Source organism: Bos javanicus, chromosome X (assembly GCF_032452875.1).
Source record: "Bos javanicus breed banteng chromosome X, ARS-OSU_banteng_1.0, whole genome shotgun sequence".
NCBI lineage: Eukaryota > Metazoa > Chordata > Mammalia > Artiodactyla > Bovidae > Bos > Bos javanicus.
Genome location: NC_083897.1, coordinates 39080466 through 39095603, shown reverse-complemented (window position 1 = coordinate 39095603; position 15138 = coordinate 39080466). Strand labels below are relative to the sequence as shown.

General features: G+C 49.0%; 2 protein-coding genes across 2 annotated transcripts in view; one reads left to right on the top strand and one right to left on the bottom strand.

Moving 5' to 3' along the window:
- Positions 1-8384: 8384 nt before the first annotated feature.
- Positions 8385-15138, bottom strand: part of IKBKG (inhibitor of nuclear factor kappa B kinase regulatory subunit gamma) — a 60077-nt gene continuing 53323 nt past the window's right edge. The window contains exon 11 of the transcript XR_009734907.1: positions 8385-14262. The gene's annotated coding sequence lies outside the window, so the exon portion shown is untranslated. The remainder of the gene's footprint in view (positions 14263-15138) is intronic.
- LOC133242836 (EKC/KEOPS complex subunit LAGE3-like) lies at positions 13869-15104 on the top strand. Its single transcript, XM_061409066.1, has 3 exons — positions 13869-14139; positions 14467-14595; positions 14770-15104. Exons 1-3 carry the CDS (start codon positions 13871-13873, stop codon positions 14891-14893), a joined length of 522 nt encoding a protein of 173 aa, XP_061265050.1. The 5' UTR covers positions 13869-13870; the 3' UTR covers positions 14894-15104.

Below are 15138 nucleotides of genomic sequence, written 5' to 3'. Positions count from 1 at the left end.
CAGCATCCGTCCTTCCAGTGAATATTCAGGGTTGATTTCCCTTAAGATGGACTGGTTTGATCTTCTTGCTGTCCAAGGGACTTTCAGGAGTCCTCTCCAGCACCATAGTTCAAAGGCACAGATTCTTTGGTGCTCTGACTTCTTTACGGTCCAGCTCTCACAACCGTATGTGATCAATTGGAAGACCATAGCCTTGACTCTATGAACATTTGTCACAGAGTGATGTCTCTGCTTTTCAACACCCTGTCTTGTTTTGTCATAACTTCCCTGCCAAGAAGCAATCGTCTCGTAATTTCATGGGTGCAGTCACCATCCATGGTGAGTTTGAAGTCCAAGAAGAGGAAAATCTGTCACTACTTCCACCTTTTCCCCTTCTATTTGCCATGCAGTAATGGGGCCAGATGCCATGGTCTTAGTTTTTTAAATATTTAGTCTTAAGCCAGCTCTTTCACTCTCCTCCTTCACCCTCATCAAGAGGCTCTTTAGTTCCTCTTTGCTTTCTGCCATAGAGTGGTATAATCTGTGTATCTGAGGTTGTTGATGTTTCTCCCACCTATCTTGATCCTGGCAAGTAACTCATTCAGCCTGGAATTTATCATGATGTGCTCAGCATATAGATTAAACAAATAGGGTGACAGAAGACAGCCCTGTCATCCTCCTTTCTCGATCTTGGCCAATCAGTTTTTCCATACAGGGTTCTGTTTCTTTTTGACCCGCACACAGGATTCTCAGGAGACAAGTAGGATGGTCTACTATTTCCATCTCTCTAAGAGCTTTCCACAGTTTGTCATGATCCACACAGTCAAAGGCTCTAGCTTAGTCAAGGAAACAGTGTGAGATGATTTTCTGAAATTCCCCTGATTTCTATATAAGCCAGTGCCGGGAGCCAGTGTGAGGAACTCCGCCCGTGGCAAAGGTCATGAGGAAGGAGGCTCGGCATACGCAAAGGTGGGATCGAGCCTCAGGAGTCCCCTGGAAATTCTCGAGCATCTACCCCCAAAACCAGAGTCTGCCTACTTTACTGCTTTGTGCTCTCACCTACACCTCTTACTTTACAGGGGGCTGTCCCCCACCACCTCTCTCAGAGAAGGAGTTAACTTAGAGCTCCAGTTAATAAAGTTCCTGGGTGTGACAAGAGTGTTTTAGTTCACAAACTCCTTTGGAATTTCTCTAGCCTGCCTGAACTCTTCCAGCCACATGTGATTGTTCACAGCCTCCCAACCATGAGAGGCACGAGATGTTCTAAACTTTCTAAATACAGATTCCTTTGAGCAGTTAGAAGATTATTAGTATAGTATAGTGGGTTGATTAGAAATTATATTGGTGAAAGGTTTTCATTTATTGGGCCAATGTTTGCTGCTAAGTTTCCATATCCCTTACCTACTGTGTCCCTGAGAGTGTAGTGATTAATATAGTTGGTGTATAGGAATGTAAGTAGTAGCTTTAATGTTTGTAACCTTGGACCCTTGAGTTAATTCTTTTGCCCTATAGGAATGCAACTTTATCTAATGCTTTCGGAGGGTGGCACCTGACTTTAGAATAATCACCTTTAGAGAAAAATAAGTTTTCTGAAGAAAGGGTCATAAAATGTTAACAGGTCTCCTGGCCAGAAGATGATGTAAATCACCTAAATTTTTGCATATGATAAGTTTGCAGGAAGAAAGCCTGGCTTCGATAAGGATCAAGGACTGCTGACATTGCTTGACTCTACCCCTTCCCCCATTATCCTCTATGCACAACTTAAGGTATAAAAACTACTTTGGAAAATAAAGTGCTGGCCTTGCTCACCGAAGCTTGGTCTCCCCATGTCGTTCTTTCTCTCACCTTCTGGCTGAATTCCCATCTGGAGCATGGAGGCTCGCCAAGCCTACTAATTTTGCCTGGGCTTCTAAGATCTGACCAGGGAGGCCTTAGTGTCTCCTCTCCTTCAGGAGAATGGGAGGATGCCTGCGGCCTACATAGGTGGCGCAAATTCCTTGTCTTGGAATTTTATTGGTTTTCCACGTAAACCAAGTTATTCAGCCTCTTTTCTTCACTGAATTTCTTCGCTGAGCTATCCCTATTTAACCACTCTTTATATCTTTAATTAACACTTAATTAAGCTATCCTATCCTGTTCGCCGACGCCGTACCCCCTTCGAATTCCCTGGATCCACCGGGGCTGGACCCCGGCAAGCCAGTGAATGTTGGTTGGCAATTTGATGTCTAGTTCCTCTCCCTTTTCTAAACCCAGCTTGGACATCTGGGAGTTCTTGGTTTGCACAATGCTTCTGAAGCCTAGCATGCAAGATTTTAAGCATGACCTTACTAGCATGGGAGATGAGTGCAATTGTCTGATGGTTAGCACATTCTTTGGTACTACCCTTCTTAGCAATTGGGATGAGGATTGACCTTTTCCAGTCCTGTAGTCTTCCAGATTTTCTGACATAGTGAATTCAAATCCTTGATGGCATCCTCCTTTATGGATTTGCAAAGTTCTGCTTGAATTTCATCACATCCACTAGCTTTTCTAACAGCAGTGCTTCTCAGGCAGCAGAGCAAAGTCAATTTGCTGACCTCCCCCAGATGGATACCTGGGCATGGCCGCCTGTGGGGAAACATGGGCTCTGAGGACTGACCCATTTGCCCAGGCTGCTGCCTCCCACTGTCAGGTTCATTCCCTGTCACACTCTGATATGTGTGACAGACCCATTTTCTTTCACCGATATTGTCTCTCACATTTACTTTCTCATACTGAGTTAGAGTACCATCACACACTCTTTTTCTTTAATAGTCCTGTGTCACTCTATAATTCTTTTTCCGTCACACTTATTCTCTCTCACATCCTATCTCTCTTAGAATGTCTCTCTGACACTCGGACACACACTCCCTCTGTCTTGGTTTCTGCATCTTAGTCTCTTCCCATGACATTCTGTCCCTTTAAATTCCTGTGCCAATCACACATTCACTCTGTCACACTCACTTAAAAGCATTCACCTGTCAGAGTGGTAAACTCTCTGGAAACTCATTCTATCATATACTCTCTTTCCTTCATAGTTCTGTCACTGTCTGTGTCACATACATTATTCGTCATTGTCATTATCATTATCCTTTACAGATCTCACCATTCAGACCCAACTTAAGTCCAGTGCCTGATGGAGCACTACGGTCATCATAGTTTTGAGAAATGCAGAAACCAAAATGCACAAGACTTTGAGCCACTGGTGTTGCTGAATGAGTGGGTGTGTGTGATTTGTTTGGAGGAGATCTGCATCATGGGAGACAAGACACCAACATGGCCATACTGTCTGAAAACTGACATGATGGACGAACACACGGAAAGCAGCTGAAACAGCACATGGATCGTAGGAAGGGCTAGCTATCACTATGGTCAAAGAGCACAGGTATAGATGTGGAGTGGGCAGAGAGGGGATGCTGGTGGATCGTGTGGCTTGGCCCCTTGCCCTGCGGCATATGTTGGAGAAATCAAAGTTGCATTGTGGAACTAGCTTTAGGCCTTGAGACGGAAAGCTGTCATTTGTATCTCAGTGGCGTATCTGAGGACGCTTGGCAGGGTCCATTCCACATGGGCTGGGCCAGCAATGGAGGGGCCCGTGTGCGCAGGTGCATCAGGGCTACCTGAAAGAAGTGTGGCTTTGTGAGGTAGCTGAGTCCCTCCAGCCCCACGGGGTCTCCATAGAGGCCTGTGTGTGGCCAGGCAGGCTGGGTGGTAACCAATCCGGTATGAAGAGCACCCTGAGGCGTGTCTGCGCAGAGGCACTTTTGGCGTCCTTGCGCAGAGCGGGAGGGACTTGGTGAGTGGCTCAGTCTCTCCACCCTTCATGTTGGCTTCAGAGGGAGACGGGCGGTAGCCATGTGAACCTCGGCTGTTAGTGCCAGCTATGCAAGGGGCCGAGATGACCAGCAGAGCTCCAGAACACATCCTTGGCAGCATGGTTCAGGCAGTGCTGACGGTGAGGATGGTCACCGAGCCCAGAAGGTTGGGGTGGGCCTGGCAGAAGAAGAGCGATGATGGAATCTGCTAGAGTTCGTCTCCGGGGTAAGCGGGAACCACATGCCCCAGGACCTGGCGGAGATGTAGCACCCATGGCTGTAAGGCATAGACATGGAAAAGTGGTGCTGTATCCTTTTCATGGAGCCTCCCTGGGCATGGTCAGTGGTGTGGTGGTGGGAAACATGCCCGCAGCCTGAGGAAGGGATAGAAGGGAGCACGTGGGCAATCTGGGGCAGCAGGACTGGGCAACCTGGCCGGAAAGGGGGTTGTCAAGGCCTGAGGAGCCTGGAGGGTCGGGAAGAGGGACCGTAGGGTTAGGGAAGAAGCTCAGGGTGGCCTCAGGTTGTAGTCAGGAACATGGGTATCCTGGGGTAAAAATAGGCCTCTTAGGTGTGAGGAAGCCCGAGATACCAGCAAATTCAGTAATGGATGGGCCTTAACCGTGTCTCTCCCAGCACACTCAGAGTGCCTTTCCAGTCACCACTGGAAGCATCCTTGTCTCTCAGGGGTATGGTCCCAGATGCCCAACGCCTCCAAGGAATGATTCAGAAGGAATATGCAGTGAATGGCTGTGACCTGATTGTGTCAGTTCTAGAAGAGTTTGCTTTGGGGAGTGGCGGGTGGCAGGTGCTGTGGTCTGAGCTCCCTCTTAAGAGTGTTATGATGGAGATACTGAGGGGTTTGGTGTAAAGAGAGGGGCTGGTATCCTGGACCTACAGGAATGATTTCCCCTTTAACCTGATTTTCCTTTCCCCCTGCTTTTAGTAGATGGATTGCTGAAGATCTTGCTTTCATCCGAATTTCCATCAACCCATTCCTCCTTGAGCTTTCCCTGGTGATTCAGAACATTCGGAGCCTTGGGATCCCACCGTTCCTAAGATGAGGAAAGGGGCTGAGGCCTAACCTTGTGTCCCCTACTCGGCAAGGCATAAGGAATTCAAACTAAGAGTAATTGCCACTTTGTTATTTGAGTCTTAAGTTTTTGCTTGTACTGGTCTTTGGTCTCTCTTGGTTTACTTGCTTTGTTTCCCTGCTGCTTGAGTGGGATGCTTCAGCGTTTATTACAGCAGAAAATAAAACTAAGTCACTTTTTGTGCCTCAGTTTCTTTTCAGCTAATGTGCTTCTGGATTTGAAAAAAACTTTAGATGCCATAAAAGCATTTGACAATATTCAACAACGACTATGATAAAAACTGTCAGAAAACTAGGACTACAAACAGACTTTCTTAATCTGATCAAGGTAAACTAAAAAACTCCTGCAGCTAACATAATGGAGGAAAATATAATCCCTCCACTGGGGGTGGGGAAGGCTGCTGGCCTTGGATTTGGAGGGCCGTGGAGAGGCCTATCCAGCCAGGGGGTGGGAATCAAGCAGCCTGATGGAAGTACCTGTCCCCTCCTCGGGCAGTGGCCCTGATCCAGTCACCTCCTGTGGCACCAGTGGTTCCACCTCCCATGCAGTGGTGCCCCAGCCCTGTCATCAACCCTGGCTGTACTGTGTGGGCTGATCTGACCCCCTTCCAGACCAGAAGTAGACCAGCACCCAGCAGGCCAGCAGACACAGGGTCACCTCCCAGTTGAGGGCCCCCGGCACCTCCAGCCCTCCGGAGAGCTGCAAGACTTTGTTCCTATAGAGGGAAAGCCCGTGCGTTTTGTGCCAGCAGAGGCCAAGAGACTTGGGGTGGCCGGGGGGGGGGGGCATTGCCCTTCTGGCAGCCCTTGAGTGCATCTGTTCTAACCGGTGCTTCTGGGGGGGGCTGTTGTAAGTTCCCAGCCTGGGGTCTCTGCAGTCTGTGTGCCCGGAGCCCCAGGTGGCCCTTCCCCATGCCATCCCCAGTTAATTCAACAGCAGTCCCCACTTCCATCCCCAGGTGGGCAAGCACAGCCTGCTCTGCATTCCTAGTCTTAGGACTCCAGGACCAGGTCCCCATGCACCGCCATGTGAAGGCACCTGCACATGAACACAAGTACACACAGATGCCAATGTGCATGCCTCTGACCTATGCTCTCTTTCCCCCACACACACACATGCCCATGTGCATGCACCTGACCACACACTCTCTCTCACACACAGATGCACATGGGAACACTCATTTGCAAGCACCTCCACAAACACACATGCACACACCTATGTGCATGCACCCCTGCACACGCACTCACACACATAAACGGACATGGGCTAGCACCTGTGCACAGCCACTACTCCCTCTCTCTCTCTCAGGCACACACACACACACACACACACACACACACAGACATGCACGTCAGATGCCCATGTGCATGCACTTGCCCACATGCACATGGACACACATGCACACACGCACACACACGTGAGCTACGTGTGGGACACCAGAGGGACAGACCAGGCCTGACCCAGAGGTGCCTGACTCCCTTCTGGAAGTCAATGACAATGACCTGCGCTCAGCAGGATGCTCACCTGTGAGTGTGGCCAAGTTGGCAGCAGTGCAGTCTTGGCGGTGCACAGGGACCGGGGCTCACTTAGGGTTTGCAGGCTTGGACTGGAAACAGGCACGTGCCCTGATGAGTGGGGCAGGGTCTGTTTGAGCATGCGCACTGAGGAGCTGTTGCCATACTAAAGGATGGAGCGCCACCCAAAGGCCTCCTTGCTAAGCCGTTTACCAGGTTTCTGGGCCTGAGGCAGGGCTGACTGAGAGGACGCAGACCACCTGGATGTGTGTCTGTGCAGGCTCATTGGGGTGACACAGCACGCGAACACGTGAAGCTTCAGCAGTGAACGCCCATTGCCCGAGAGCCTGCAGCCACTGTGGAAGCCAATGGTCGGTGGGAACCAATCGTGAGGCAAGACCAGGGTGTGTGTGTGCAGGCGCTCTGCTGATGCTTGATTGAAAGTCGCACTACAGGGCTGGGTTCTGGAGGGAGGGTTCAGTCTTTCCCAACGTGGAGGGAAAGGGAGAGGGGTTCAAGATGGAGTTCAAGGCACATAGTTGAGGAACCACGAGGACAGCAGATGAAGATGCAGGAGCCATGGCCTTTGTAGTGGCACAGCACAAAGCGGCCAAGGTGTGCCAGGTGGTGCTGGTGGCCGCAATGACCCTGGCGACCCAACTGGCCCTGGTGACACCATCAGTCGTGGAGTTCCTGGCGGCCCCAGCGACTTGGCTGATCCAAGAGGCCCCAGCACTGCAAGAGAGTCAGGTGGTGCAGCTGGTGCCATTCCACAGATCCCGGGGGCACCCCAAGCACCAGGGCCTGGTGGAGATGCTGCACCCGGAGTCAAAGTTCTGAGTAACCAAGCCCTCTAGTTGTATCCTATTCCAGGAGCCCTGGTGGGCTGGGCGACCGTGAGGGTTGGGGTGTGGGCTAGGGGTGGTTTGGGGGGTTTCAGGCAGAGGGGCCTAAAGTGTAGGAGGAGGGTACTCTCGGGGGATGGAGGGTGTGGGTCAGGGGTGGTCTGGCTGCCAGGGGAAGATAGTGAGGAAAAGCAACCTGAAGGGAACCAGAGGGGTCCAGTGGTGATATCCAGGGTGTCCTTAGGTTATAGGCTGGGAGGTCCGGACAGCCTAGGCGGCAGCCTCGTGAAAGAAGGCGGGTCTCTGTGAGCAGGGAGCCTAACGTACAGGCAAAATGAGTGTGGATGGTGCCTTAACCATATCTCCACCAGTAGCCTCACCGTGCCTTTCTCTTCCTGTCTCGATGTACTGCACTGCGACGGTCAATTCGGAAGATGCTCGATGTTAATGGCCACCTGTTGGTTCTGTCAGTTCTAAAGGGGGCTGAGGTGGGGGAGGGGTGGTGGGTGGTGACCAGTCTCAGCCCAGGAGGAGCCATAATGGAGGGTTAAGCCTAGAGGAGAAGTGTGGTGCCCTGGGCTTGTCAGTGTGCGGGGACAGAGGGAGGACATGCTCCTCTTCCTCCTCATCTGGAGCCTGAATTTCATTTTCCCTCCCTTTTAGCCAGTTGAGTGCTGAAGACCATGCCATGCTCCAGACGTCCATCACCCTCTGTCTGCAGAAGATTTCCCTGGTATGTGGACCTTGCAGCACTATGTGCCCCCCCATTTTACTAAGCCTCTGTGTGAAAGTCAGGGATAAATCTAGCCTATGTGCCCTAGCCTCATGTGTCCTTTCCCAGGGCATTGATTTCTGCAGTAGGTGGATTGGGCTTCATCTTGTGCATGTGCTGCTGCCTGGGGGCTCAGGTTCCACATAGTTTGGTGATTGTTAACTGCAGAAAATAAAACTGAGATACTGTGCTATCTCTGACTATTTTTAGCTTCTACACGTCTTAATACTGTATTTGTCTTCTGGTTGGAGAGGAGGTTCTGAGATCCAGATAGTCAAGGAGTACAACATAACTGAAGACAATTTAAGAAGCAGGAGAATAAGATAGTAGTGTACTGCCATTCAGTATTAATTTTGGAATATTTTCTCATTTTATGAAGTGTAGTGAAGTGAAAGTCTCTCAGTTGTGTCCAGCTCTTTGTGACCCCATGGACTATACAGTCTGTGGAAATCTCTAGGCCAGAATACTGGAGTGGGTAGCCTTTCCCTTCTCCAGGGGATCTTCCCAACCCAGGAATTGAACCAGAGTCTCCTGCATTGCAGGCAAATTCTTTACCAACTGAGCTATCAAGAAAGCCCTAGTTATATTTATATATTAAGATATAATACCAGAATGTTGTTGTTCTTCAGTCTCTTAAGTTGTGTCTAGTCGTCTCTTTCGGACCCCATGAACTATAGCACATCAGGCTCTCTCTCCCCACTGTCTCCTGGAGTTTGCTCAAATTCATGTCTACTGAGTGAGTTATGCTATCAAACCATTTCAACCTCCATTGTCCTCTTGTTCTTTTGACTTCAATCTTTCCCAGAATCAGGGTCTTTTCCAGTGAGTCAGCTTTTCACATCTTCTGGCCAAAGTTTTGAAGCTTCAGCTTCAGCATCAGTCCTTCCAATGAATATTCAGGAATGATTTCCTTTAGAATTGACTGGTTTGATCTCCTTGCAGTCCAAGGCACTCTCAAGAGTATCCTTGTATCCTGAAACCTTGCTTAACTAATTAATTGTAATAGCTCTTGTAGATCCCGTTGAACTTCCTGCTTAGACAATCATTTTGACTGTAAATAAATATGCATTTATTTCTTCCTTTCCAATTGATGCATTTTAACTGAAATCTCCAACACTTTGGCCAGCTGGTACAAAGAGCCAACTCATTGGCAAAGACCCCGATGCTGGGAAAGATTGAAGGCATGCGGAGAAGGGAACGATAGAGGATGAGATGGTTGGATGGCATCTCGACTCAATGGACATAAGTTTGAGCAAGTTATGGGAGATGGTAAAGGATGGGGAAGCCTAGCATGCTGCAGTCCATGGGGTCAAAAAAAGTTAGATGCTACTGAACAACAACAACACACTGATTTCTGTCATAATGGGTTGGATTTTCCTGCTTCTTTGCCTCCTGGTAATTTTAGATTGGATGCCAAGCATTATCAAATTTCCCTTGCATGCTTGACTTTTTTCTATTCCTAAACTTACTCTTGAGCTTTATTATGGAATCCTGTTAAATTACTTGGAAAAAAAACAGTTTGATCCTTTTGGGTCTTACTTTTTAAGACTGACTCTGTAGGACCAGAGCAGATCTTAGTGTAGGATGAGCTTAATTAACTGAAATCTTCAATGTCCGAGAAGCCTATAGCTGGAAACAAGGACTCTTAAAACCTGTGGCGGATTCATGTTGATATATGGCAAAACCAATACAATATTGTAGAGTAATTAACCTCCAATTAAAATAAATAAATTTATATTAAAAAAACTTTTATTTACCAAAATTATTTGTTAGTTTTTGGCTGTGCTGAATCTTGTTAACTGTGTGCAGGTTTTCTGCACTTGCAGCCAGCAGGGGCTACTCTAATTGCTGTGCTCAGGCTTCTCATTGTGGAGGCTTCCTTGTGGAGGAGCACAGACTCTGATTTTGGGGAGCTCAGTAGTGGTGGCACACGGGTTTAGTTGTCCTGGGCATGTGGGATCTTCCTGGCCCAGGGATCGAACCCATGTGCCCTGCATTGGCAGTCAGATTCTTAACCACTGGACCACCAGGGAAGCAAAAACAAGGACCCTTATACAGCTGGGCAGCTGTAGTTGTTCAGTTTCCCATTTGTGTCCGAATTTCTGCAACCCTATGGACTGCAGCACACCAGGCCTCCCAGTCCCTCACCGTCTCCTGGAGTTTCAAGTTCATGTTCATTGCATCCAGGATGCTGTCCAGCCATCTCATCCTCTGACACCCTCTTCTCCTTCTACCCTTGATCTTTCCCTGCATCAGGGACTTTGCCAATGAGTCATCTGTTCGAATCAGACGACCAAAATACCGGAGCTTCACCTTCAGCATCTGTCCTTCCAGTGAATATTCAGGGTTGATCTCCCTTAAGATTGAATGGTTTGATCTTCTTACTGTCCAATGGACTTTCAGGAGTCTTCTCCAGCACCACAGTTCAAAGGCATCAATTCTCTGGTGCTATGACTTCTTTACAGTCCAGCTCTCACAACCATATGTGATCCTGTGAAGACCATAGCCTTCACTATATGAACCTTTGTCGGCAGAGTGATGTCTCTGCTTTTCAACACTCTGTTTAGGTTTGTCATCCCTGACCTGCCAAGAAGCAATCATCTTCTGATTTCATGTCTGCAGTCACCATCTACAGTGATTTTGGAGCCCAAGAAGAGGAAATCTGTCACTTCTTCCACATTTTCCCTTTCTATTTGCCATGCAGTAATGGGGCCAGATGCCATGATCTTAGTTTTTTGAATGTTGAGTTTTAAGCCAGCTTTCTCATTCTCCTTCTTCACACTCATCAAGAGGCTCTTTAGTTCCTCTTTGCTTTCTGCTCAGATATGCAGATGACACCACCCTTATGGCAGAAAGTGAAGAGGAACTAAAAAGCCTCTTGATGAAAGTGAAAGTGGAGAGTGAAAAAGTGGGCTTAAAGCTCAACATTCAGAAAATGAAGATCATGGCATCCGGTCCCATCACTTTATGGGAAATAGATGGGGAAACAGTGTCAGACTTTATTTTTCTGGGCTCCAAAATCACTGCAAGATGGTGACTGCAGCCATGAAATTAAAAGACGCTTACTCCTTGGAAGGAAAGTTATGACCAACCTAGATAGCATATTGAAAAGCAGAGACATTACTTTGCCAACAAAGGTCCATCTAGTCAAGGCTATGGTTTTTCCTGTGGTCATGTATGGATGTGAGAGTTGGACTGTGAAGAAGGCTGAGCGCTGAAGAATTGATGCTTTTGAACTGTGATGTTGGAGAAGACTCTTGAGAGTCCCTTGGACTGCAAGAGATCCAACCAGTCCATTCTGAAGGAGATCAGCCCTGGGATTTCTTTGGAAGGACTGATGCTAAAGCTGAAACTCCAGTACTTTGTCCACCTCATGCGAAGAGTTGACTCATTGGAAAAGACTCTGATGCTGGGAGGGATTGGGGGCAAGAGGAGAAGAGGACGACAGAGGATGAGATGGCTGGATGGCATCACTGACTCAAAGGACATGAGTCTCAGTGAACTCCAGGAGTTGGTGATGGACAGGGAGGCCTGGCGTGCTGCGATACATGGGGTCGCAAAGAGTCGGACACGACTGAGCGACTGATCTGATCTGATCTGATCTGCATATCTGAGGTAGTTGATGTTTCTCCTGCCTATCTTGATTCCGGCTTGTAAATCATCCAGCCTGGCATTTCTCATGATGTGCTCAGCATATAGATTAAACAAACAGGGTGACAGCAGATAGCCCTGTCATACTCCTTTCTCGATCTTGACCAATCAGTTGTTTCATACTAGGTTCTAACTATTGGTTATTGACCTGCATACAGGATACTCAGGAGACAGGTATAATGGTCTGGTATTCCCATCTCTCTAAGGGCTTTCCACAGTTTGTCATGATCCACACAGTCAAAGGTTTTAGGGTAGTCAAGGAAACAGAGGTAGATGTTTTTCTGAAACTCCCTTGCTTTCTCCATAGTCCAGTGAATGTTGGCAATTTGATCTCTAGTTCCTCTTCCTTTTCTAAACTCAGCTTGGACATCTGGAAGTTCTTGGTTCGCATAATGCTGAAGCTTAGCATGCAAGATTTTAAGCATCACCTTACTAGCATGGGAGATGAGTGCAGTTGTCCAATGGTTAGCCCGTTCTTACTTCCCTTCTTGGGAACTGGGATGAGGATTGATCTTTTCCAGTCCTGTGGTCTTCCAGACTTGTTGACATAATGAATACAAAACCTTGGTGGCATCCTCCTTTAGGGATTTGACTATTTCTTCTGGAATTACATTTCATCCACTAGCTTTATTAACAGCAATGTTTCTTGGACAACTGAACCAAGTCAATTTGCTGACTTCCTCCAGACCGGCAGAGACCTGGGCATGACCGCCCTGGGGGAAACATGGGCTCCAAGGACTGACCCACTTGCCCAGGCTGCTGCCTCCCACTGTCAGGTTCATTCCCTGTCACACTCTGATATGTGTGACAGACCCATTTTCTTTCACCGATATATTGTCTCTCACATTTACTTTCTCATACTGAGTTAGAGTACCATCACACACTCTTTTTCTTTAATAGTCCTGTGTCACTCTATAATTCTTTTTCCATCACACTTATTCTCTCTCACATCCTATCTCTCTTAGAATGTCTCTCTGACACTCGGACACACACTCCCTCTGTCTTGGTTTCTGCATCTTAGTCTCTTCCCATGACATTCTGTCCCTTTAAATTCCTGTCCCAATCACACATTCACTCTGTCACACTCACTCAAAAGCATTCACCTATCAGAGTGGTAAATTCTCTGGAAACTCATTCTATCGTACACTCTCTTTCCTTCATAGTTCTGTCACTGTCTGTGTCACACACATTATTTGTCATTGTTATTATCACTATCCTTTGTAGATCTCACCATTCAGACCTAACCTGAGTCCGGTGCCTGATGGAGCACTGCAGTCATCATAATTTTCAGAAAGGCAATAACAAAAATGCCCAAGACTTTGAGTTGCTGGTGTTGGAGAGAGGGTGGGTGTGTGTGATTAGTTTGCAGGAGAGCTGCATCATGGGAGACAGGAGACTCACATGACAATGTGAAGTAAAGTAAAGTGGCTCAGGGGTATCCAACTCTTTGCGACCCCATGGGCTATACAGTCCATGGAATTTTCCAGGCCAGAGTACTGGAGTGGGTGGCCTTTCCCTTCTCCAGGGGATCTTCCCAATCCAGAGATCAAACCCAGGTCTCCCGCACTGCAGGCGGATTCTTTACCAGCTGAGCCACAAAGGAAGCCTGCGCTATGGCAACACTGTCTGAAAACTGACGTGATGGACTAACACATGAAAGCACCTGAAATAACGCATAGACCATAGGAAGTGCTAGCGATCACTATGGTCAAAGAGCACAGGTATGATGTGGAGTGGGCAGAGACGTGATGCTGGTGCATCGTGTGGCTTGGCCCCTTGCCCTCGACTCCCACCTTACTCCAGTGAGACCCTTCTGCAGTATACGTTGGAGAAATCAAAGTTGCATTGTGGAACTAGCTTTAGGCCTTGAGACTGGAAAGTCGGCATTTGTGTCTCAGTGGCGTCTCTGTGGACACTTGGCGAGGTCCATTCCACGCCATCTGAGCCAGCACTGGAGGGGCCCGTGTGCGCAGGCGCATAGAGGGGCACCTGAAAGGAACGTGGTGGCATTGTGAGGGAGCTGAGTCCCGCCAGCGTCACGGGGTCTCCATAGCAGCCCGTGGGTGGATGGGGTGTGTGCGCAGGCGCAACTTTTGCGTCCTTGCGCAGAAGGGGAGGGACTTCGTGAGGGGCCCAGTCTCTCCGCCCCTTATTTGCAGTCTGAGGGAGACGCACAGCAGCCATGCAGGCGTCGGGTGGTGGTGCCGGTGGTGCAGAGGGCCGAGATGACCAGCAGAGCTCCAGAATACCTGCTTGCCAGAGTGGTTCAGGCAGCGCTGAAGGTGAGGCTGTTCGCCGAGCCCCACAAGGCCGGGGTGGGCCTGGCAGAGGAAGAGCGGTGATGGAAGCTGCTGTAGCTCGTCCCCAAGGTGAGCAGGCACCAGGTGGCGTAGGATCTGCTGGAGATGTAGCACCCTTGGCTGTAAGACCTAGACGTGGAGAGGTGGTGCTGTATCCTTTTCATGGAGCCTCCCTGGGCACGGTCAGTGGTATGGTGGCGGGAAACATGCCGGCAGCCTGAGGAAGGGATAGAAGGGAGCACGGGGGCTATCCGGGGCAGCAGGACTGGGCAGCCTGGAAGGAAAGGAGGTTGTCAAGGCCTGAGGAGCCTGGAGGGTGGGGAAGATGGACCCAAGGGTTACGGAGACACCTGAGGGTAGTCTCAGGTTGTCGTCGGGAGCCTGGCATCCTGGGGTAAAACGGGCCTCTGAGGTGTGAGGAAGCCCGAGATACCAGCAAATTCTGTAATGGATGGTGCCTTAACCGTGTCTCTCCCAGCACACTCAGAGTGCCCTTCCAGTCACCCCTGGAGGCAGACATGGCTCGCAGATCTCTGCTCCCAGATGCCCAACGCCACCAAGGATTGATTCGGAAGGAATTTGCAGTGAATGGCAGTGACCTGCTTGTGTCAGTTCCAGACGAGTTTGCCTTGGGGAGTGGGGGGTGGCAGGAGCTGTGGTCTAGGCTCCCTCTTAAGCATGCTATGATGGAGACACTGAGGGGCTTGGTATAAGGAGGGGGGCTGGTACCCTGGGAAGAGCAATCTTCCCTTTGACCTGATTTTCTTTTCCCTGCTTTTAGTAGATGGACTGCTGACGACCTTGCTTTCATCCGACTTTCCATGAACCCGTTCCTCGATCAGCTTTCCCTGGTGATTCGGAACATTCGGAGCCTCGGGCTCCCACCTCGCCAAAGCCGAAGCTGAGGAAAGGGGCTGAGGCCTAACCTTGTGTCCCCTACTCGGCAGGGCATAGGGAATTCAACCTAAGAGTCATTGCCACTTTGTTATTTGAGTCTAAGTTTTGGCCTGTACTGGCCTTTGGTCTCTTGCGGTTCACTTGCTTTGTTTCCCTGCTGCTTGAGGAGTGGGATGCTTCAGTGCTTATTACAGCAGAAAATAAAACTAAGTCACTTTTTGTGCCCTAGTTTCCTTTCAGCTAATGCGCTTCT